Genomic DNA, 23051 nt, shown 5'->3' with positions numbered 1-23051 from the left:
TTGTATAATATTGTATTCTACGAAAATGTCTTCTTCTCTTGTTAATTTAAAATTTAGTGCTTGACCATAATGTATTTTAGTGTACCATTTGCCACCGAGGTAGACTCCTCATTTGCAAATAAAGTGGATTTGATTTGAAAAACATAAAGGTCCAATAATAATGCCCTGCGGGACCCCACTCTTAATCATTACACAGATGACGCTTCTAATATCCTTACCTGTTCTTTGGTGTAAGCATTATACGCCGATAAATTCCTGAGCATTCCATCGAAGGGAAACATATCTTCGTACTCTATCAGAAGGGCATTGCCCCCTGACTCAGCGATCATGGAGAAGAGCGTCCTGAGGAACTCCAACTTGGGTGGTGCTCCTTTAAAATCGAGATGAACCACACGCAATTGCACTTGATCTCCGACACCAGTTTGCAGATTCAAATTCTTTTTACTACCTTTCATTGGCACCACACGATTATCCGACACTTTATTATCTCCGTAATGTCGCACAATGCCTTTCACTTCGGCAATACTATTTGGTCTCTTTTCAGAATCACGTCTCGCGTAATAATCAATGGCTTCAAAAGCTCGAAAATGTGGATCAGTATCTGCTAACAGTGGCATTAATAAAGGCTTGTTATTGAACCATTCAGAACCTGATTTACTGGGAATTAATGATAAATTTGCACGGCTCAAAATCACTGCATGTACGATATAGAATATAACTGTTATCACAGTAATACTAGCAAGTATGATCAGTTGTTTGTGACGCGATTTTCTTATTCGACTATACAAAGGTGCCATGGTTTTGAGTCACTAAAGGGGATTCACTTTTCTTTCGTCAACTTCTCTGTTACCTACTTATGAGCTCATTTGTTTTTAATAGCTTTCTACTAGAATTGTGTAAGCACGATATGACGCCTCTCATATTAAGTTTAAGTGCATTTATAAGCTAAGAGTTTTAAATCATCTTTTGATCTTCATTTTATGTTTTTTATGCCGCGCAGCCAAATAATCCTTGTCTAGAATATGTTTAGAATAGAATGTCCTATTTTAGATTTCCAGAAATAGTATTAGCAGTATATCTGCCTCTCTCTTCATCTTGTGGCTTTCGGCTCGTGTTTTCAAATGCCATGTTGTTAAGAAGTAGTAAAGAGTTGTAGAAGAGGCTCTTCTTTTTTTTTTTCTTTCCTTCTTGTTCCTGGCGCCAAGTTACACCTCTCTGACGTCACCTGACGTCCATGACGTCATCCAGACACAAGATGAATTCTGCCAACAGCTGGCTCTTCTTCGTCTTCTTCTTCTTCCGCCACTAGCGAGCGTTGGCGACTCTGAAATACAAAGAGGAAGCTGTAGTTTTAGAGCACTTACACACACAATAATGATAGAAAGAAGAATGCCTGGACATTTGCCATCAAGTGTGTTATTGTGGGCCTCAGACAATCAACTTTCAGTGTGGTTTCCACAGGAAATTTATGTTCGTTTATACCAAACTAATGAATTTTGAAAGAGGTGAAATATATTTTAGTAAGTTTCCCAATCTTATTTATACGATTAATTGTTTGCACAGCTGGCAGCAGCTGCTTCAAGGGAGTTTGGAAGTTTTCACAGCATCAGACAGATTTACTTAGGAGTCTCTATTTGAATACCGTATAATGAAATACGGTCTCTTTTTAGCTGATAAATAATAAATCAAAACCAAACCCCATGGCGCAAAAGACCCAAAGTGCCTTCTTTTACTACGCGACCGCTGCTCAGCCCGAAGGTGGTGGTGGTGATTATTGTTTCAAGAGGAAGCACAACTAGGCAACCACCCTCTATATTATAACACTAATCAGAGAAATAACGAAAGGGGTCCGACACTTCAAAAAATGAAGGTATCGGCCAAAGAAAGACAAGGGCCACGAAGGGCATGAAAATGAAAGACTCCCTAGGCCTCCATACGTAATACCGTCGGGGTCGGAAAAGAACAAGAGTTGACTAAGGGAGGTCGGATAGGATAGATGAAAGTGAGGAGCCTGGCCCAAGTAAGTGGAAGTAATGTCAGGACTCAGCTAAGGGCCCCGTGTTGCCAATCCACGCTCCAAAGTACAGAGCCCCTGGAGCCCCTTTCAGTCGCCTCTTACGACAGGCAGGGGATACCGAGGGTGTTATTCTATCCCCCCCACCCACAGGGGGATCAGCCCGAAGGCTCGCAGATCACGAGAAGTCGTGTGGTTGGCATGACGAATCCTTTCTAGACCAGAGTCGCTATCTGACCGTCTGATAGCTCCTCAATTGTAATCACGTAGGCTGAACTGACCTCGAACCAGTCCTCAGATCCAGGTAAAAATCCCTGACCTGGCCGGGAATCGAACCCGGGGTCTATGTGTAAGATACAGGCACGCTACCACTACATCCGCCTCTGTGGTGAAGTGGTTGATATAATTAGCTGCCACACCCCAGAGGCCCGGATTCGGTTCCCGGCTCGGCCACGAAATTTGAAAAGTGATACGTGGACTAGAAGGTCAACTGAGTAGAAGGGGGTTCGATTCCCGCCTCAGCCATCCTCGAAAAGGCTTCCCACTTTTTCTCCAAGTAAATGCCGGGATGGTACCCAACTTAAGGCCACGGCCGCTTCCTTCCCTCTTCTTTGCCTATCCCTTCCAATCTTTTCATCCCCCATAAGGGCTCTGTACAGCATAGCAGGTGAGGCCGCCTGGGAGAGGAACTGGTCCTCCTCCCCAGTTGTATCCCCGACCAAATGCCTTACACTCCAGCAGGGCACTGCCTGTCAGGGGATCCCTCGCTGAGTCCGGGGGAGAAACCAAACCTGGACGGTAAACAGACTAAAATAATAATAATAATAATAATAATAATAATAATAATAATAATAATAATAATAATAATAATAATAATAATAATAATAATATGGCCTCAGGTACCTTATTTACACTCTTTGTCTTGTATGTCCTCCACCAGAAGGGAATAAATCATTATGCCACTAGAATCATAACGCATAACAATGCGGCAAGCCTCGTACAGATTTATAGTACAGCAAGACGTATCCGCTAACTCCTCCATTTCGTCAATCACTCGGCATGTTAGGAACCTATTATACTGTTGTTTCTGGCTGGCTGCCAGAGAAAGATGTTAGAGTGTAGCATCAAAGTATGAGAAAGAGACATAAAATTGATACCCTTGTGTCGCTCTCTCTCTCTCTCTCTATCTATCTCTCTCTCTCTCTCTCTCTCTCTCTTGTATTGATTCCAACGCCTACCGGACTACTGCGCATATCCATTTATTTTTACATTAATAGAGAGAAATCATCGAAAATCTAGCAACGATACGTATAGGCGTTTGGTGCAAGATACTCGGATATGTGATATTCTTGATTAATAATAATAATAATAATAATAATAATAATAATAATAATAATAATAATAATAATAATAATAATAATAATAATTTCAAATCAGAACAAGAGCAAGACAGGGTGATGGGTTGTCCCCACTCTTGTTTAATCTGCTTCTGGATAAGATCATCAAAACCTGTGAGAAGGAAATACCTGGAAGAAGTATGAGAACAAAAGATTAGAGAATCAACATTTGCCTTTGCTGATGACCTAGCGGTAATTACCCGAATTCCTGAGTGTGCCATCGAGAAACTTCATGAAATCACCATCAAAACTGGCCTCCAAATCTCTTACGAGAAAACACAATACACGGACTCCAAGAAGCAAAGCCTGACATGACTTACAACCAAATATGGCAACATCGCATAAGTTAAGCACTTCGAGTACTTAGGTAAAATTATCGGGGACACTGGAAGTGAAGTAATAGCCTATTTAACACTTGCAGGAAGAATACGTAAAGTTTACACAAGCACTTGGAATATGTAAAATCGTTTTCCATCAAAGCCAAACTCCATCACTATCACACAGTTGTTCTCCATAACCATCAACATCAAGGACATAGTCCGGCTCCATGGCTAAATGGTTAGCGTGCTGGCCTTTGGTCACAGGGGTCCCGGGTTCGATTCCCGGCAGGGTCGGGAATTTTAACCATAATTGGTTAATTTCGCTGGCACGGGGGTTGGGTGTATGTGTCGTCTTCATCATCATTTCATCCTCATCACGACTCGCAGGTCGCCTCCGGGAGCCAAATCAAAAGACCTGCATCTGGCGAGCCGAAATGTTCTCGGACACTCCCGGCACTAAAAGCCATACGCCATTTCATTTCATCAAGGACATAGAGAAAAATAGAACGGCAGATACTCAGGAAAATATTTGGACCCAAGATTCAGGATGGCATCTGGATGCGTAAAACCTCGGAAGAACTGTATTCTATGACTGAGATTGTCTCCTCCGTTTCATGAAGAGGTATATGAAATACGAATATTTTCTCTCATTCTTTCGCTTCTCATCTTCCTATTCTCTTTGGGAATTTTGCGTTTGGACAAATAGCACGAATGGACAACTCTAGACTGACCATAAAAATCTCCTTCTTCATTAACGGAACCCGACGAACCAAATTACGCTGGTTGGTAGACAGTCAAAGCAACCCTGCAGATATTAATATTGACCCACACGCAACTACACGGACCGCATTCAGACAGAAAATCAATTCACATAAGTTTACAGGCAGGAACTTAAAATTCAAAAATGCTTGGACACAAGTGAGAAGACAAAAGGATGAAGAAGTTTTGGGGAGATAAGAAGAACAAGAAGTTCAGGCTAAACAATGGTTATGCATGCCCCTTGGAGGGCAAAACACGTTATAATATAAAATAAAAATATAATGGAAGAGAGTTCAGAAGAAGAGCCGACAGTCTAAAATCATTTAAAGGGAAACCACTAAAAAGGAGATCCAAACGCAAAATTCCCAAAGAGAATAGGAAGATGAGAAGCGAAAGAATGAGAGAAAATATTCGTACCTAATGTTTAAGATGGTTTTTGATGCACAAAGCTTGGAAGAACTGTATCTACTGACCGAACGATTCACTTAACTCGCACGGATGAAACGAATGGAATTTTATGAACATATAGCACGCATGTACAATTTGACACGCGATTGATCGTATCTTCCTCAACATTAATGGAACTCGATAAACCAATGTACGCTAGCTAGTAGACACTAAAAAGGATTTCACAGAAGCCAGTATTGATCCACCGGCAACTTCTTCGGCTGACATTCCTCATGCACACAGGATTTCCGTAACTGCACTCCATACCAGCCAAACTGGACTCTTCTGCTGGTCTTAACTCCTGTTTCACCATCATTCTGCACCACTGAACCCAGAAATCTGAAGGTTTCTATCAATGGCACAGGATTCCCTTGGAGATGTACCAGTCTAGTTCCTCCACACGACATTTGTATTCATTTTTGATGGACTCCGTCTCATGCCTGTATTCCCCAGCACACACCTCCATTCTTCCAAAAACGTCTGTACTCTATTTGCAATTACCGGGTGGGCAAAATATGACGCGGGATTGACTCTTGTTAAAGAACATCACAGAAGATGCTGGAAATTGCTTCATCTGAAGAAATGAACAACTGAGGATCCAAAAGTCCTAACTCCACTTCACTCAGAAACCACCCACAAAACTCAACAAGCGAAGGTCCGTCTGAACGCTTTAACACATGCACAACAGTAAATTTGTAAGGCTACAGATGCAGGTCTTTTTTTATAATGTTTCGTCACGACGCTCTCTTATTTCCCACTTGCACAGATAAACGGCGCTGAGATTTCGTTCCAGACTTTCCTTCACTCGAGCAATGTTTTCTTGTGATCAAACTCTTTTCGGAGAGCTGCGGTTTTTGTTCGCTACAGAGCCCGTTTCATGCGTATTTTGCATTGTGGACTTTGCTGAAGATTTTGCCAAAACTCTTCCAGTCTTCAACTCTTGCGCAAACAGTTCCGCACAAGTTTTCCACAAATCGTGCTTTGCATAACACTCGACAGTGAACACGTGCTGTTCTATTGTGAGCTCCATTTTGTGTTGTATTGAATATGATGCTTGTTGTATAAATGGGCCTAACATCTAAGTCATCGGTCCCTAATGGTACGAGGTGGAGCGAAATTATATGTTAACTAAAATGTTGTAATCTATCCACTGACTAGGATGTGGAATGATTATTAATTCAAAATAATAATCAGTGGATCTAATTCGCAATGCTTTATTTTTCTGATGAAAATGATAGAAAAATATAGATTATGGTAGAATAAGACATTGCCTTGAAGTGCATTCATATAATATATTATTCAAATTAGTTAAAATAACAAATTAAGATACGCAAGAACTAAAAGAGAGTCAATAGAATAAAACGTAGTAAACAATTGAATAAAAAACGAATATAAAATTCTAGTTTTATACACGATATAAGTCCACTATGCCTCATAAAACGGATGACGAGGTCTGCTAACTGCTCGTCATCTCGTGTTGTATTCAACTGGTCATTAAACTGATAGCAACCGACTGGTGCATCGAAATCGTGGTTTCCAGCATTTTCTGTGATGGACAGTTCCGCTGTTCATTAATAAGAGTCAATTCCACGTCAGTCTTATACATATTTTATTTTTCCCACTCCGTAGCTCTATTCTATACTTCTTTCTTTCTCAGTTATTAAGTACTGAGTCTAAACATCGTTATCTTGGTATTCCTCTACTTCGCTTACTCCCTATGGCCAAGTAAATTATTCTTCCTAAGTTATCTATCCTCTTCCATTCTCGTCACATGAAAGCAACGCTGAGAACTGTTTATACCCACAGCCTCACCCAATGAGTTGATTTGCCTGTATCTTATCACAGCGAGTACACTGCAATAATTTCCCCCTGTTTTTACCAACAATCATATTTGCTGCTCTGATGAAACAAGGGAGAAGCTGGGACAAAGAGGTGGTTTTAAGATTCAAGGAGAGAGAATAGATAAAATTCGTTTTGCTGATGGCATAGCAATAATAGCGGAGAATGAAGAACAATTAACGACGATGTTGGAAGTAATGGAAAGTACTTTTACATATGGATCATCATCATCATCATCATCCATTCTATCATTACATGATGTGGCCTGTTTTAAGTCGTGAACTCAGGTAAATCCTTAGCAGAACTCTCCAGGTGGAGTTAAGGACGAGTTGACTGCCGTAGTGAAAGGACATACGTGCCTCTCGCTGCGCTCTCCCTCTCCTTGCCAGGCGCTCTGTACTTTTCAAGTATCTGCCAGGCACTTGTACTTATTAGTACATTTTCGAAGGAGCATTGTCTGAGCTGTAGCACTTTTCAGTGCTCGCTCTTTCTTCTGTTTCAGGATTTCTTACAGGAGGACAGGATGGAGAAGCCGACCCTACCAGTGAGACTGGTCGACCAAGACTACGAAGGAGCCTTCGACAAGATACAAGACGCGCTCAACACGATGGCAGCCCCCCGCTATGAACGCCCTGGGCTGGTGGTGTTCAGCCGGTGGGGTGAGCGCGACCACGAGGGGACGCTTCGAGTATTCGACCACCTCAATGCGACGGCGGAGACCATTGGGGAGCCTCTCCTGCAGATCATCGGCCATATGGTCCCTGGCTGGGCGATCATCATCCGGCCTAATGACGCAGCTAGCTTCAAGGTCTACGAGGAGCGCACGTCCCAGCAGTTCCAGGTTGCCCGGCTACCAGGATTCAGGGAGCACCTGGACGTCTCGGGCTACCAGGAGGCAGCCTCGCAGACGGAGCCAACGACCGAGGACGACGGCGGCGCTCCCGAGCGCCGCGACGGCGCGACTCCAGTTGGAAAGCTGTACTCCACTAAGTACACGCAGACCAACAAGGCGACAACCAGGGCGAAGTGGTCGCAGACGCAGGCCTACCAGGAAGGGCCTGTTACCCGGGCGCAAACCAGGAACGCGCCCGTGATGGTGGAGAGCAGCACAGCGGTGGAGAAGGACGCCCCCTGGCGTACTGAGACTGCTGCCCAGGTCCAGCCTGCATGTACGTCTGTCGAGTTGCAGACCTCGATGTGCGCCCCCCAGGACAGGGAACGCAGTCGAGTGTTAGCACCGACCGACGCCACCGCCGCCGCCAGCCAGGAGAAAGAAGAAGATGGCGACGCAGAGGAGCCGGCAGCTACCCCGGGGTCACCAGGCCGGGAGGAGGGCCACCAGGGCGAGGCCTCTTCCCCAGCCGAGAAGCAACCCTTGGGACCGACCGACGACGCCGACGCCAGCCAGGGGAAAGAAGAAGATGGCGACGCAGCGCAGCCACCAACTACCCCGGGGTCACCAGGCCGGGAGGAGGGCCACCAGGACGAGGCCTCTTCCCCCGCCGAGAAGCAACCCCCGGGAAGAAGAAGAAGACGACGCCGCACCAGGAAGCAGAAGGCGACGCTGGCCCACCAGGAGAGGACCGCCAAGCCGCAACCCAGGACTGCTCCCAGGACAGCAGTCAACCGAGGAGCCAATCAGGAGAGGACCTCAGCGGGTAGCGGCAGTCAGGTGAGAGTGAAACGTCCCCCTCAGCAGCTCTTGCAGTGTTTCCGCTGTCTGAGGTGGGGCCACTGTCAGGTCAGCTGTGGGCTCGAGGTGAGGTGCAACCGCTGTGGTGGTGATCACTATTACACGGCCTGCGCAACACTTAGAGACGCGCCGATGTGCGCCAACTGTTCGGGGGGCCACCCGGCCTCCCATCGCAGTTGCCCTGTCTACCGGGCCATGGCGCGGGCAGAGAGGAAGGAGGCCCGGCACCATGACCCACCCCTTTCCAGGAGGCCCCCGCCTCGGCGGGCTTGGCCTCATTCTCCGGGATCGGAGACTGGGTACGAGGTACCCCAAGGAGGTGGAGTCGTGCGACAGGCCCTAGAGGTACTCGACGCATGGCTCCGCAGCCGGCAAGGACCGTGCTAGTCACAGCAGTGCCCAGACGGACTGATCCCCAGGTGATGAAACGGCAAGGAATTGGTTTATGTTTTGTGCATGTTACCTGTTCCTAACTAACACAACCTCTGGTCTTTTCCAGCCCACATCCTTGCATGTGCTATCACAAGATGTCAGGTTTTACATGTAGGCTCTTTCTTCTTTCTGCCTATGTGGTTTTTCCCTGACCCTTCAATACCATACATACTTCAACACCATATACCTAATACAATATCGCCTGGTAGCGTGTCTGACATGGAAACAGGCAGATACTCCTTGTATCACTTCCCACTCTTCCCTGCTATCTCTTTCTTCTTCTTAGAAATAATAGCATGTCGGAGGTCATGTAGATTGAGTCGTTGGTCACGCGGGGGGAGCGGGCTTCGGGGGGCCCCCCCGAAAAAAAAAATCTCCAGGTGGAACGGTCCTACGCAGTTCTCTGCCAGGTAGCACCAGCTATTATCTTGATGTCTTTATCCCATCTGTCTGGCGGTCTTCCTCTAGGCCTCTGATGATCTCTTGGACTGCATTCTAACATTAGCTTCGTCCACCTGTCATCTTTCCTTCGAGCAATATGTCCAGCCCATTGCCATTTTAAAGTGGCTATTCTCTCAAGAATGTCATTAACTTTAGTGACTGGTCTGATGTCATCTGCTCTTCTTATCTTTCCTTGTAAAACCCAGCATTGACCTTTCCATGCTTCCCTGCGCTGTCCTAAGTTTCCCTTTCGTAAATTCGTTCAGTATCCAGGTCTCACAGCCATAAGTCAGCACAGGTAGAACGCACTGATCGTAAACTATTTTCTTCAAATTTACTGGTATATTTGATCTGAAGACAGATGAGTTTCTTCCATACGCCTGCCAACCTAGCTTAATGCGTCGAAAAATTTCTGGTCTTATATCTCCTTTCATATTCATGAACTGGCCCAGATAGATATATTCATTGATCTTCTCTAACGGCGTGTTGTTGATGTTCACATTTCCTGCTGTGACTCACTTGTTGGACATGACTTGTTTTAGAAAGTTTCATCTTCAAGCCGACTGACTCACATTCCATGGCAAGATCAGTAACTAATGTCTGGAGTTCGTCATTGTCGTTTGCCAGTAACGCAATGTCATCACCATCAGCAAATCTCAAGTTGTTAAGCCTTCTGCCCTTGATCCTTATACTATTTCCTTCCCAATTTAACTTCGACATTGCCATCTCCAAAACAGCTGAGAATAGCTTTGGAGAGATTGGATCACCTTGTTTAACGCATATGGATATAACATGAAAATAAATTCAGACAAAACAAAAGTAATGGTGGTAAGTAAGAAACAAAGAAACATAAAGATCGCTCTGCGTAGAAGCCAGCTCAGTAATGTTGAAGAGTTTTCTTACTTAAGAAGAAAATTAACAGCTGATAACCGAAGTAAGCGAGATATGGTCAGCAGAATTAACCAGGCAAATATAGCCTTCAATAAAAAGAGAAAGCTCTTCGCATCTAAAAATATCAGCTTAAAACTGAGGAAACAGTTAAGACATATGCATGGAGCGTATTTGTATACGGAAGCGAGATCTGGACACCAGGGATGGCAGAGAGAAAGAGGCTAGAAGCCTTTAAACAACGGTGCTATAGACGAATACTGAAAAATCCTTGAGCAGATGGAGTTACTAATGAGGAAGTCATGGAAAGAGTTGGAGAAAACCCGAGCTTATCAATGAATATGAAGGAAAGAAGAAATACATGGAAATCAGACAGGAAAGTTTACTAGCCTTCATCTTGGAGGGCTCTGTGGAAGGAAAAAATTGTAGACGGAGGCCTGGACTGGAATATATTGGTCAACTGGTGAAGGAGCTGGGATGCCAATGTTGAAATGAAATGGCGTATGGCTTTTAGTGGCAGGAGTGTCCGAGGACATGTTCGGCTCGCCAGGTGCAGGTCTTTTGATTTGACTCCCGCAGGTGACCTGCGCGTCTGATGAGGATGAAATGATGATGAAGACGACACATACACCCAGTCCCCGTGCCGGCGAAATTAACCAATGACGGTTAAAATTCCCGACCCTGCCGGGAATCGAACCCGGGACTCCTGTGACCAAAGGCCAGCAGACTGACCATTTAGCCATGGAGCCGGACATGCCAATGTTATGTAGAAGTGATGAGAATGGCACAAAACAGGAACCTTTGGAGAGCTGGTGCCAACCAACCTTAAGGTTGTAAACTTTAGTAGTACTCTGATGCCCATTTCTTTCGGCTTAAAAATAAGATATCCTCAGCTCATTCAACTTTCACTCCCGTACAGCAAAATAACTCACAGGAACGGGTGAAGTCACTGATCGATACTAACAACTACTGTCAGGATATCAACACCCTCCCACATCTCCTTGTGGGGGCGGGTGTTAGAATTCAACCACGGTATCCCCATCTGTCGTAAGAGGTGACTAAAAGGGCAACCCATAAGGGTTCTCAACTAGGAAGCGTGGGTTGGCGACCACGGGACTTCTGGCTGACTCTAGAAATTATGTGTAGAGTCGCACCTCTTCCATTTTTGGCTCTGATCAGTGTTAATAGAGAATGGTTGCCCAGTTGTACTTCCTCTCAAAACAATCATCACCTGCGCGGTTTGGGTTACTTAGCTGTAAGCTTTTATTCGCTAGATAGTGGGTTCGAACCCCACTGTCGGCAGCTCTTAAGATGTTTTTTGTGGTTTCCCATGTTCACACATTAATTAAGGCCATGGGCATTTCTTTCCAAACCATTTCCTATCCCATCGTCGCTAAAAGACCTATCTGTGTCGGTGCGACGCAAAACAAATTGTAAAAAAAAGAAGCCTGTGGTCTAGTGGTTAGTGTGATTAGCTGCCACCCTCGCAGGCTCGGGTTCGATTCCCGTATTTGCCACGAATTTTGAAAAGTGGTACGAGGGTGGTCAGCTGAGTAGAGGGATTCCATTCCCACCTCAGTCATCCTCGAAGTAGTTTTCTGTGGTTACCCACTTCTCCTCCAGGCAAATGCCGGGATGGTACCTAACTTAACGCCACGGTGCTTCCTTCCCTCTTGCTTGTCTATCCCTCCAATCTTCCCATCCCCCACAAGACTCCTCCTCAGCATAGCAGGTGAGGCCGCTTCGGCGAGGTACTGGTCCTCATACCCAGTTGTATCCCCCGACCCAAAATATCACTCTCCAGGACACAGCCCTTGAGGCGGTAGAGGTGGGATCCGTCGCTGAATCCGAGGGAAAAACCAACCCTGGCTGGTAAACGGATTAAGAAATGAAGTATTGCGTATAATTACAGAACCTCTGGTGGTGCTTCCTGACAATGCAACCAGCTTGCAGGCAGACATTTGTTCGGAAATTATCTTCCTGGCACGCAGCTATCATTTTTCTATTTGTGTATGTCCACAGTGTCTATAAACCTGATCCAATGTATCTTCCCGAACAGTGCCACCTAACGGTTGAGGCTCGTATTTATAAGTGAAGTGGTGGTTATCAGACGCCTACATAATATCCTGAGTAGACTACAAATCTCCACCGGAAGGGAAAATGAGTATTGTACATCAACTGTGTTCGTGGGAATGAGCAGTGTGGAGAAACTAGTCCGCGCCTGGCGATCTCATTCTCTGCTGAAAGTCTTTGCTGACAGGTGGCAACAGACTTCCTCTTTCATAGGTCTATTAATGAACCAAGAATGGAGAGGATTAATTAGACACACAGCGAGTGATGGGGGCAAGCTCTACATTCAGGAGACGAGTGAGTTCGAAACGCACTGTCGGCTGTCCTGAGAATAGCTTCCTTGTCGTTTTCTGTTTTCACTTCCAGGGAAATGCCGGGGCAGATCCTATTCATAGGCTACATCCATTTCCTTCCACTTCATTACCTGATTTCATCAATATTCAACTATACAGGGTGAAGCATAATTCGCGCACTCGGGCGTCGCAGCGCGACTCCTCACATGCCAGCAATAAAAAAAATGTCTCTTACAAAATTTCGTCTTGCAAGTGTATCCGGTAGAAAACGGACGTTGTAGAGTAGCAATCTGGCAACACTGTAACCATATGTAGGGTAACTACCGCTGTCAGCACGTCCTCGTCGTGCTGTACAGTTGGTGCAGTGGGTAGCGTTTTTGGTTGGCATGCAGGAGGTCGATGGTTCGATCCTGGGTTGAGGCGCATTTTTTATTTGCTAATTTCCATCTGACATTACCTACTGTAATACAGTAAGACACCGTTTCTGAGGTGACATGTATCCTAAATTTACAACATTTTGTAACGCTGAAACAACAAATACCTGGTTAGACTAATAAGAAATAGACAGCTGAAACAAACAGGTTTCACATCTAGTAGATGAGGTGGTGCGAGTAAATTCACGCTCACGACGTGGAAAGGGCGCCTTTCAAAGCTGACCAATGAAAACGATTGTTTGTCCATTTCTAGGATCGTAGTATGTAAGTGCAAATGGTTTCTAGAGGACCCACTGCAATCGCTGTTGACGATTAAGATGCCAGATACCACACCACCTGGACTATATTTACGAAAGAAAAAACATACGCCTGAACCCAGGATCGACCACTCGACCTCCTGCAAGGTAACCCAAAACTCTATCCACTGCACCAACTGAACAGTACGACAAACTCCTGTTGACAGAGGTAGTTACAGTACATGTGGTTACAGTGTTGCCAGATTGCTACTCTTCAACGTCGTTTTTCTGCCGGATATACTCGCAAGACGATATTTTGTAAGAGACATTTTTTTATTGCTGGCATGTGAGGAGTCGCGCTGCGACGCCCGAGTGCGCGAATTACGCTTCACCCTGTATATTGAAAAAAGTTTACTATGAACCAGTGGCGGCTGGTGGTTTAAAAGTTCAGTGGTGCACAATTTTCACCATTGATATAATATGATCACAGGCTAATTTTCAAATCCAGGTACGTCAACAATACTTTTTAGTATTAAAAATAAAACAAACATTTTACATTTCTATTTTCAGGAATATTACTGCAACCCAGTAACATTTTTTCACTTAAGAACTCTTTTACCATATTGAAATGAAACACTTTGAGGCAGGCCTAGCCTAATTCCGGTATTGTATCTGGTTTCGAAATTAGACCCATTCGTTTCACCTCGGATTTTTCTTCGGCAGTCCATTGGGAAAACGGTCCAGACATTAAATTCCGGTATTGTATCTGGTTTCAAAATTAGACCCATTCGTTTCACCTCGGATTTTTCTTCGGCAGTCCATTGGGAAAACGGTCCAGACATTAAAGACCGCACCGAATTCATGATCTGGCAAAATATCACTAACTGATAAAAACGCATAATAATAAAAACACACGCTGACACGAATGCTTACACAGTGAAATCAATAAGCTTGTACGCACATAGTGAAAGAAATGGCGGCTTTTATTTTCAAATTTAAAGCCATTAATTATATATCCAGCAGATGAACTTCCATCCAATGTCGCTAGGTGACATTCCTGTTCTATAACAGACTCTCACATTGAGCGTCAACGGTCTCTAGCGACTTTGCTAGTAGTTGGTTACGTAGGAGTACGGCCGACTGGATCCCTCGCTGCGCTGCAAGGAGCTAGCTAGAGCGACGAATCAAGTCGGCCGTGGTAGGAGGAGCCAGGTTGATAAACCTCCATTTAAGCAATGTATAAGAAGCCACACCTATCTTTTCCTCTTCCCGCGGACCCCTCTAGCAGCCTAAAAGCACCCCTCGATGAGCCCCGCGCAACAGCCTTGGGTTTCATCCTACCTTAGGTTGACTCTCTGCTGCAAACTTTTCGGATCCTGCAGTGAACATCTAAGAGTACCGGCGGTTTGTCTTGTTGAATGGAAATGCAGGGTAGTTGAGTAATCCAAATTATAAAACATTGCCTAAAATAAACATAAATAATTAATGGGGGTAGCGCAAACCTGCAACCTTATGGAGAAACCGCCCCTGTAGGAACAGCTTCTTTTGGCCGTTCTACTGGACATATTTGCTTCATTATTTACTTAATCTCTTCGGAATAACCTACCGGGGCTCAACTTGGAAGTGTGGATTGGCGACCATGAAGCCCTTAGCTGATTCCTGGCATTGCTTCCACTTACTTGTGCCAGGCTCTTCGGCTTCATCTATCCTATCCAGCCTGCCTCGGTTAACTCTTGTTCTTGTCCGACGCCAACGGTATTATGATCGCGAGCCTAAGGGGTCTCTCATTTTCATGCCATTCGTGACCATTCCTTGCCTGATACCTTCATTTTTCGAAGTGTCAGACCCTTTCATTTTCGCCGTCTGATCAGTGTTAATAGAGGGGGGGGGGGTAGCCTAGCTGTACTTCCTCTAAAAACGATAATCACCACCCTAGGGGATCTCAATTGGAAAGTGTGAGTTGGCAACCACGAGACTTCTAGCTGAGTCTGAAAATGATGTGTGAAGTCGCACCTTTGTGGGGGCGATAGAATAACACGCACGGTATCCCCTGCATGTCGTAAGAGGCGATTAAAAGGGGCCTCAGGACTCTGAACTTTGGAGCGTGGGTTGGCGACCACGGGACCCTCAGCTGAGTCCTGGCATTACTTCCACTTCCTTGTGCCAGGCTCCTCACTCTTGTTGTTTTCCGACCCCGACGGTATTACTTATGAAGGCCTAGGGAGTCTTTCATTTTCATGTCCTTCGTGGTCATTGTCTTCCTTTGACCGATATTTTCATTTTTCGAAGTGTCGGATCTCTTCAATTTTTTCCCTCTGATTAGTGTTAATAGAAGATGGTTGCCTAGTTGTATTTCCTCTCAAAACAATAATCACCAGCGCGGTTTGGGTAATGTAGCTGTCAGCTTTCATTCGAACCCCACTGTTGGCAGCTCATAAGATCAGGCATTAATGTGTCTCTGTGGACTTTGAGTAATTCTAAAATCTTTCTTTTCTTTCTTTCTTAATCCGTTTATCCTCCACGGTTGGTTTTTTCGCTCGGACTCAGCGACGGATCCCACATCTACCGCCTCAACGGCAGTGTCCTGGAGAGTGAGACTTTGGGTCGGCAGATACAACTAGGGAGGAGGACCAGTACCTCGCGCAAGCGGCCTCATCGCTTTGATGAAGAGGGGCCTTGCGGGAGATGAGAAAACTGGAAGGGATAGGCAAGGAAGAGGGAAGGAAACGGCCGTGGCCTTAAGTTAGGTACCATCCCGGTATTTGTCTGGAGGAGAAGTGGGAAACCACGGAAAACCACTTCGAGGATGGCTGAGGAGGACTCAGTGAACCTTGCGAGGCTGAGTAGACACCGTTCCAGCACACGTACCACTTTTCAAATTTCATGGTGGAGCCGGGTATCGAACCCGGGCCCGCTGGGTAGCAACTACTCACACTAACCACTAGACTACAGAGGCGGACTGAACATAAACATATAAAGAACATAGGAGTCTCCGAGCGAGTGGTTTCAATCACATCGATGCCAATATTCATTCGGGAGATAGTTGGGTTCGAACCCCACTGTCGGACGGCCTGAATATGGTTTTCCGTGGTTTTCCATTTTCACACTAGGAAAATGCTCGGGTTGTACCTTAATTAAGGCCACGGTCACTTCCTTCCTACTCTTAGCTCTTTTCTATCCTATCGTCACCATATCCGTGTCGGTGCGACGTAAAATAAACAAAAGAGCCCGGCTCCTTCGTTGAATGGTCAACGTACTCACCTTCGGTTCAGAGGGGTCCCGGGTTCTATTACCGGCCGAGCCGGGGATTTCAACCGCATCTGATTAATTCCGCCAGCTCGGGGGATCGGTATTTGTGTTCCTTTTAATACTATGGTCATCTGACGAGCAGTCGCGTGGACGCGGGGTAAGAGGGGTGAGGGGTAAGCATGTTTTCTGCGCATGCGCCCAACTCAAGTCTCAAGGCCTGACAATAAACATATGTTCCGTTCGTGGTAACTCTTACGTATTGAAGTGGTGTCGTAAACTTTTAAAGTGGTAGTCCAGTTGTGCCTTAGGTACACATTTACTGTAAGTACTGCGTAATGAACGGCTTGATAAGGATATGCATTGATTCAGAGAGCTGTACAAGGGATAATTACCAGATTGCCAATGTGCTGATGGATGGAGAAAACTAGAACAAGTACATGAATTCAAATCACTAGGAAGTCTGATCACATCTGTACGAGAGAAGTAAACACCCGGATTGCACAGACGAAGGGAGCCTTCTCAAATAATAATAATAATAATAATAATAATAATAATAATAATAATAATAATAATAATAATAATAATAATAATAACAATAATAATAATAATAATAATAATAATAATAATAATAAGAAGAAGAAGAAGCATGTTTTCTGAGCATGCGCCCAACTCAAGTCTCAAGGCCTGACAATAAACATATGTTCCGTTCGTGGTAACTCTTACGTATTGAAGTGGTGTCGTAAACTTTTAAAGTGGTAGTCTAGTTGTAATAATAATAACAATATAATAATAATAATAATAATAATAATAATAATAATAATAATAATAATAATAATAATAATAATATAGTTTGTTTTACTTCGCACCAACATAGATAGGTCTTATGACGACGATGGGATAGGAAGGGGCTAGGCGTGGGAAGGAAGCGACCTTGGCCTTAATTAAGGAACATCCGCAGCATTTGCTTGGTGTGAAAATGGGAAACCACGAGAAACCATCTTCAGGGCTGCCGACAGTGGGGTTCGAACCCACCATCTCCCGAATGCAAGCTCACAGCTGCGTCCGCTTGCTCGGTATACTATTACTACTAATAATAATGATCACCAAATATAGAAATATCTCTCAAGTAGACAAATTTAAGTATGTAGGTGAAATTATTGAACCAACAGGATTAAATCAGCAAGCTAACAAAGAATGGATTGCAAATATTCAAAGAGCATACAAAATCATTTGGAATAGATGCAATAAAAGAACTATATTTAAAAAGGCAAAATTACGAGATTTAACACAGTCGTTAAAACAAAAGCACTGTATCCATTTGAAACTATTACAATTTCTGTCAAATCTCGGATAACGATCATCGAAAAAAAAGGTCCTCAGAAAAATCTTCGGACCAAAATATGAAAATGGGATTTAAGATAAAAAAGAAATCACATGAAATCAATCAAGTTACAGAAAAACCACAGATAAAATGAAGAAACGGCGATTACAATTTTATGGTCACATATTGTAACCGTACAACAGGGTTTCAGATTTCATTCAGCATTTATTATTATTATTATTATTATTATTATTATTATTATTAATTGGCCCGATTAATTAGATTTTATATTATGATTTTCATCATTTAGACTGTAATATAATTAGGTATCACGCATATTATGTCATTTAATCATAGGATAAGGGAATTTTGTTTGTAATTATTCTGTACATAAATAAGTGAGATTTGCTGATTTGAAATGGTCACGCTGTGACTTGTAACTGTGGGTAGGTGAGTTTTCGCGATATTTTGCTCCCGAGGCTATGTTTAACCGTGGTAGTATTAGGCAAGGAAATTTTCCGCTGACACATCTTTGTAGTCATCGTTTGGACGCGTGGGGAATCTATTAAGACACATGACTGCTGTTGTATAGTGCGTGGCCACGCGGTTTCGATAGTGTGTCCGTATTTGCCAGCTACCGTGTGTCGATGTGGAAGGGATGATCAGATAGTAGGAAGATGAGTGGTCATCACGAGTTTATATAAGCCGATGTAAGAGTGGTGGTCAGAGCTAAGAGGTGGTATAAGAATTGTCGAAGAGGTGTAAGAGTGGTTGTCTGATCTGAGTAGAGACTTGTACTGGGCTGATAGTGAAGCAGCAACATCTAATTGCGAGGTAGTACTTCGCAATGTAAGTTTATTTCAGTAGATTCACCAGAAATTTAGTGACGTGGTCTGTAGAGGTATAGGAAATATATATCGAATTTAACCGATATGTGCAGTTAATAGTCGTCATGGTACTTCGAATTCTTTATTGAATTCTCCTAACGTAGATAATCTAACATCGCATAGAACTGTTGTATTTATTTCAACAGTTTCTATATAGCTATCAGGACTTGTGAAACTAGATAGTATGTCTGGATATTACAGGTTCTTTCAGTAAAGTTTTACAATTTCTAACAATAAATATTGAGTGGACGTAACCGCATTGGAGCTTACTACACTCGGACATGGAATATAAGTAAATTCCAGGTTGCATAAGAAGATAACAGCAGACGGCTTCCGACTTCAACCCAGTGGTTTCTTCAGGAATTTCAAGTTCAATAGTGGTGTGTGCGGACATCAGGTAATTACAGCATCAGACATGTTATGCATAAATAACATGAAGAAGAATGTAATCGGCGGCGATATCATAGCTCATTTCAAGTTCATGCCAATAGCTTTCTTTATTTAGATCAAATTTTCTGTGTATGCAACAACAAATCTCACAGGGTAGTTTTTAGTGTTAAATTAAAGTACGGCAATGCTAGTTCATTGTGACGTAAAGTGTAGTCATAAATTCAGTTTTCTTATAATAATAATAAGTGATTCTATTTCCAAGTACAATTCTCAATTGTGAAAATGCAACCATAATCTACAATTGTCCTGATCTATATTCCTGTATATTGCCAGATATGTGAGTTTATCACCTCACGCCTTGAGAATAATTGAGATAAGAGGCATGCTCTCCGAATTTCGTTGCTTATTACAGCAACTGGCGCTCAACCAATTTATAGTATATCGTGTGAAGGAGATTAATAGTAATAGTAGTTGTAGGAGTAATAACAGTATATAGAGTGGATAATAACAGGCTGAAAAAAATTAAACTTAGCCTTATCAATGAAAAATCACAATCAGTAAAGACCCAAATAAAATTGGCGTTAATGAAGAAAATATTGAAGATAGAATAAAATTGAGAAACTTAAACCACAAACACATATTTTCTGTAAACCCCTCCCGACTAAATACAGAATGGACTGAACAGCATAAAAAGGAGCACAGCGAGAGGGTGAAGAGATACTGGAAAGAGAAGAAGGAAAAAAAGTGTTAATAAGTTCAAACGTGCTCCTTATTTGGGCAAAACGAATCAAGAATAATAAAAATTAATTATATTTAATTTACGTCTCACTAACTACCTTTACGGTTTTCGGAGATACCGAGGTGCCGGAGCATTGTCCCGAAAGAGTACTTTTACGTGCCAGTAAATCCACCGACACGAAGCTGACGTATTTGAGCACCTTCAGATAGGCCTACCACCGGACTGAGCCAGGATCGAACCTGCCACGGTAGGGTCAAAAGACCAGCGCCTCAACCGTCTGAGCCACTCAAGTCCGGCTTCCTAAGAAAATAAAAAATAAAAAATCTGCTAAAATCTAAGACGACCTGCACGGAGGTAGGAAAACACTTCGTGAACAGTTTTGTGTGGAGTGTTGTAATCTATGGCTCAGAAGGACAGATCCTGCGAAAAGTGATGAAACTTAAAGCCTTTGAGATGTGGTGCTGGCGTCGACTATTAAGAATACCTTGGACTGATCAAGTACAAATGAGAACGTTCTCAGAAGAGCAAATGAGTTGGTTGAAACCTTAAACAAAAGAAGAATTAGCTTCTTTTGCCACTTGCTTCGTCATTCTGACTGGTGAAGGGAAAATGGAAGGCAGAAGGACCTAAGGAAGAACTAGAGTGCAGTTTATGGACAACATTAAAGGCAAGCATACCTACTTCCACCCGAAGCTGCTGGCCAAAGAACGGAAACGTTTGTAAACCATGCATGTTAGCTACCAACCTTAGAGTTGAGGAGGAGGAGGAGAAGAAGAAGAAGAAGAAGAAGAAGAAGAAGAAAGGATTATTGTCTCACAACAAAATTAAATCAGTATAATTTCGCTTTTGTAACTAGACAACAGAACAAACGGATAGCGAAGCCACCTAGATGGTGCCACTTCAGAAGGTTTGCAACTTATTATTATTATTATTATTATTATTATTATTATTATTATTATTATTATTATTATTTTCGTTTCGGCTGTTTATGGACCACGTTTGACAATCTTTGCAGTATTTCTAGCCTTCTCTGCTTTCACTCTCTCCCAGTATCTTTTCATCCTTTCACCTACTTCCTTCTTCTGCTCTTAGCCCATTGGCAATTAATTCCCCCTCTATCTCCTTCATTTCTCACATCCTTTACCCACCTTCCTCTTCCAGCACCCCGTCAGGGTGGGGAATGCAAATATTTGTCAGTCATTCTACATAGGACCTCCCTTTTCATATAAGCGTGTCCCCAATCTCCTGGAACTTTTTGACGAGTTGTCTAAACTGATTTCTGCCCATGATAAAATATTCCGGTACCATCTTCGTCAAGACCAACCTCACTTTTCAACTCTATCTTCCTCTTCCTGAAGAATTCAAAGATTCTCTTCTTTAATGTATTATTGTCCATCCTCAACAAGAGTCCATAGAACTGTGACCTTATCCTCCTCATCACTTCAACTACTCCTTCTATTCTTTGATACCGGTACAATTATTATTATTATTATTATTATTATTATTATTATTATTATTATTACTGCCGTTCGGCTTCTTGTCTAAATGGTCAACGTCGCGTCCTTCGATTCAGAGACTCCTGGGTTCGATTGCCGGCCGCGTTGTCCAGATGGCGCCGAATTAAAAAGCTTGCTTGCACATGGTAGCTGAGGTCATACGATATTTTTTTTTTTTTTTTGCTAGTTGCTTTACGTCGCACCGACACAGATAGGTCTTATGGCGACGATGGGACAGGGAAGGGCTAGGAGTGGGAAGGAAGCGGCCGTGGCCTTAATTAAGGTACAGCCCCAGCATTTGCCTGGTGTGAAAATGGGAAACCACGGAAAACCATTTTCAGGGCTGCCGACAGTGGGGTTCGAACCTACTATCTCCCGAATACTGGATACTGGCCGCACTTAAGCGACTGCAGCTATCGAGCTCGGTCATACGATTATTATTATTATTATTATTATTATTATTATTTTTTTTTGATTCGTTGTGCCCAGCTGTGGAGCGCGTTTGAACTTATTTTGCACAATGTTTCTTCTTCTTTTCTTCCCAATATCTCTTCATTTTTTCACTGTGTTCCTTTCTGCGTGTTTCTGTCCAGCCTGTATTTTTTCTTGTTGGTTTCTCTGCAAATTTATGTTTGTTTACTAAGCTTCTAAATTTCATTCTATCTTGAATGGTTTCGTCCTCGATACCCATTTCTTGTAGATCTTCATGTATTTCTGCTAACCAATTGTTGCGGATTTTCAGGGTTAGAGCTAGATTTAGAATTTTCTTTGTCAGCCTGTTGTTATCCATTCTGTGTAGGTGTCCGTAGAATTTTAGTCGTCTCTTTCTGATGGTATCTGTGATTTTTTCTGTGAATTGAAAAATTTCGTGTGGTTTCTTTTTCATCCAAATTCCATTTTCGAACTTTGGTCCTAGGATTTTTCTGAGAATTTTCCTCTCTTGTTTCTCAATGCTTTTCATTTGTGACCTGCCGCCAATGATCAGTGTTTCAGATGCATAAAGTGCCTCTGGTTTGATGACTGTATTGTAGTGTCGTAATTTTGCATTTTTTGATATACATCTTTTGTTGTATCTGTTCCATGTGATTTTGTAAGCCCTTTGCAGTTTAGCAGTTCTTTCTTTGTTAGCTTCCTGATTTAACCCTGCTGGCTGAATAATTTCACCTAGATACTTGAATTTGTCTACTTGGGAAATTATTCCACAATTGGTGATTAATGGTTGATTGTCGAATCTTGATTTAGTTCCTTCCATAAACTGCGTCTTTTCAAATGAAATTTGAAGTCCGGTTTTTGCGGCTATTTCATTCAATTTTTCTATGGATTGGATTGCTTCTTGTCTGTTGTTATTATTGTCAGTTTCACCTACTTTGGGGTACGATATATCAACCAATGGTTAGTGAGTCGTGTTTTCCTGTCCTCCCAGTACTTTCAGATCTTGCCTTTCTCCCTTCTTCAGAAATTCTGTATAGTCGTTTGGGCTTCACCTAAAACCTCTTTATTTTATCTTTGGTTATTTTCTTCGCGGATCCATCTACAAGCATCTCTCCGGAACTCTCGTAGGTCCTTCTCAGTTTCCTTAAACCAGTTCGGCTTGGTTTTCTCACTGCGGAAATAGTCGAAGATTCTTGTAGTTATCCTTTTCGGGTCCATTCTTAGGATGTGGCCATAGAAGTCAATTCTCCTTTTCCTTAATGTGTCGGAAATCC

General features: G+C 43.2%; 1 protein-coding gene across 1 annotated transcript in view; it reads right to left on the bottom strand.

Annotated features, from left to right (window-relative positions):
• Positions 1–23051, bottom strand: part of LOC136881938 (hexosaminidase D) — a 142204-nt gene that overhangs the window by 53422 nt on the left and 65731 nt on the right. The window contains exon 2 of the mRNA XM_067154397.2: positions 219–1324. Coding sequence (XP_067010498.2) covers positions 219–797 — 579 coding nt within the window. The 5' untranslated portion in view covers positions 798–1324. The remainder of the gene's footprint in view (positions 1–218; positions 1325–23051) is intronic.

The sequence above is a fragment of the Anabrus simplex genome, chromosome 10 (genome assembly GCF_040414725.1).
Source record: "Anabrus simplex isolate iqAnaSimp1 chromosome 10, ASM4041472v1, whole genome shotgun sequence".
Classification (NCBI taxonomy): Eukaryota; Metazoa; Arthropoda; class Insecta; order Orthoptera; family Tettigoniidae; genus Anabrus; species Anabrus simplex.
This window is presented reverse-complemented; position numbering and strand designations above follow the sequence as displayed.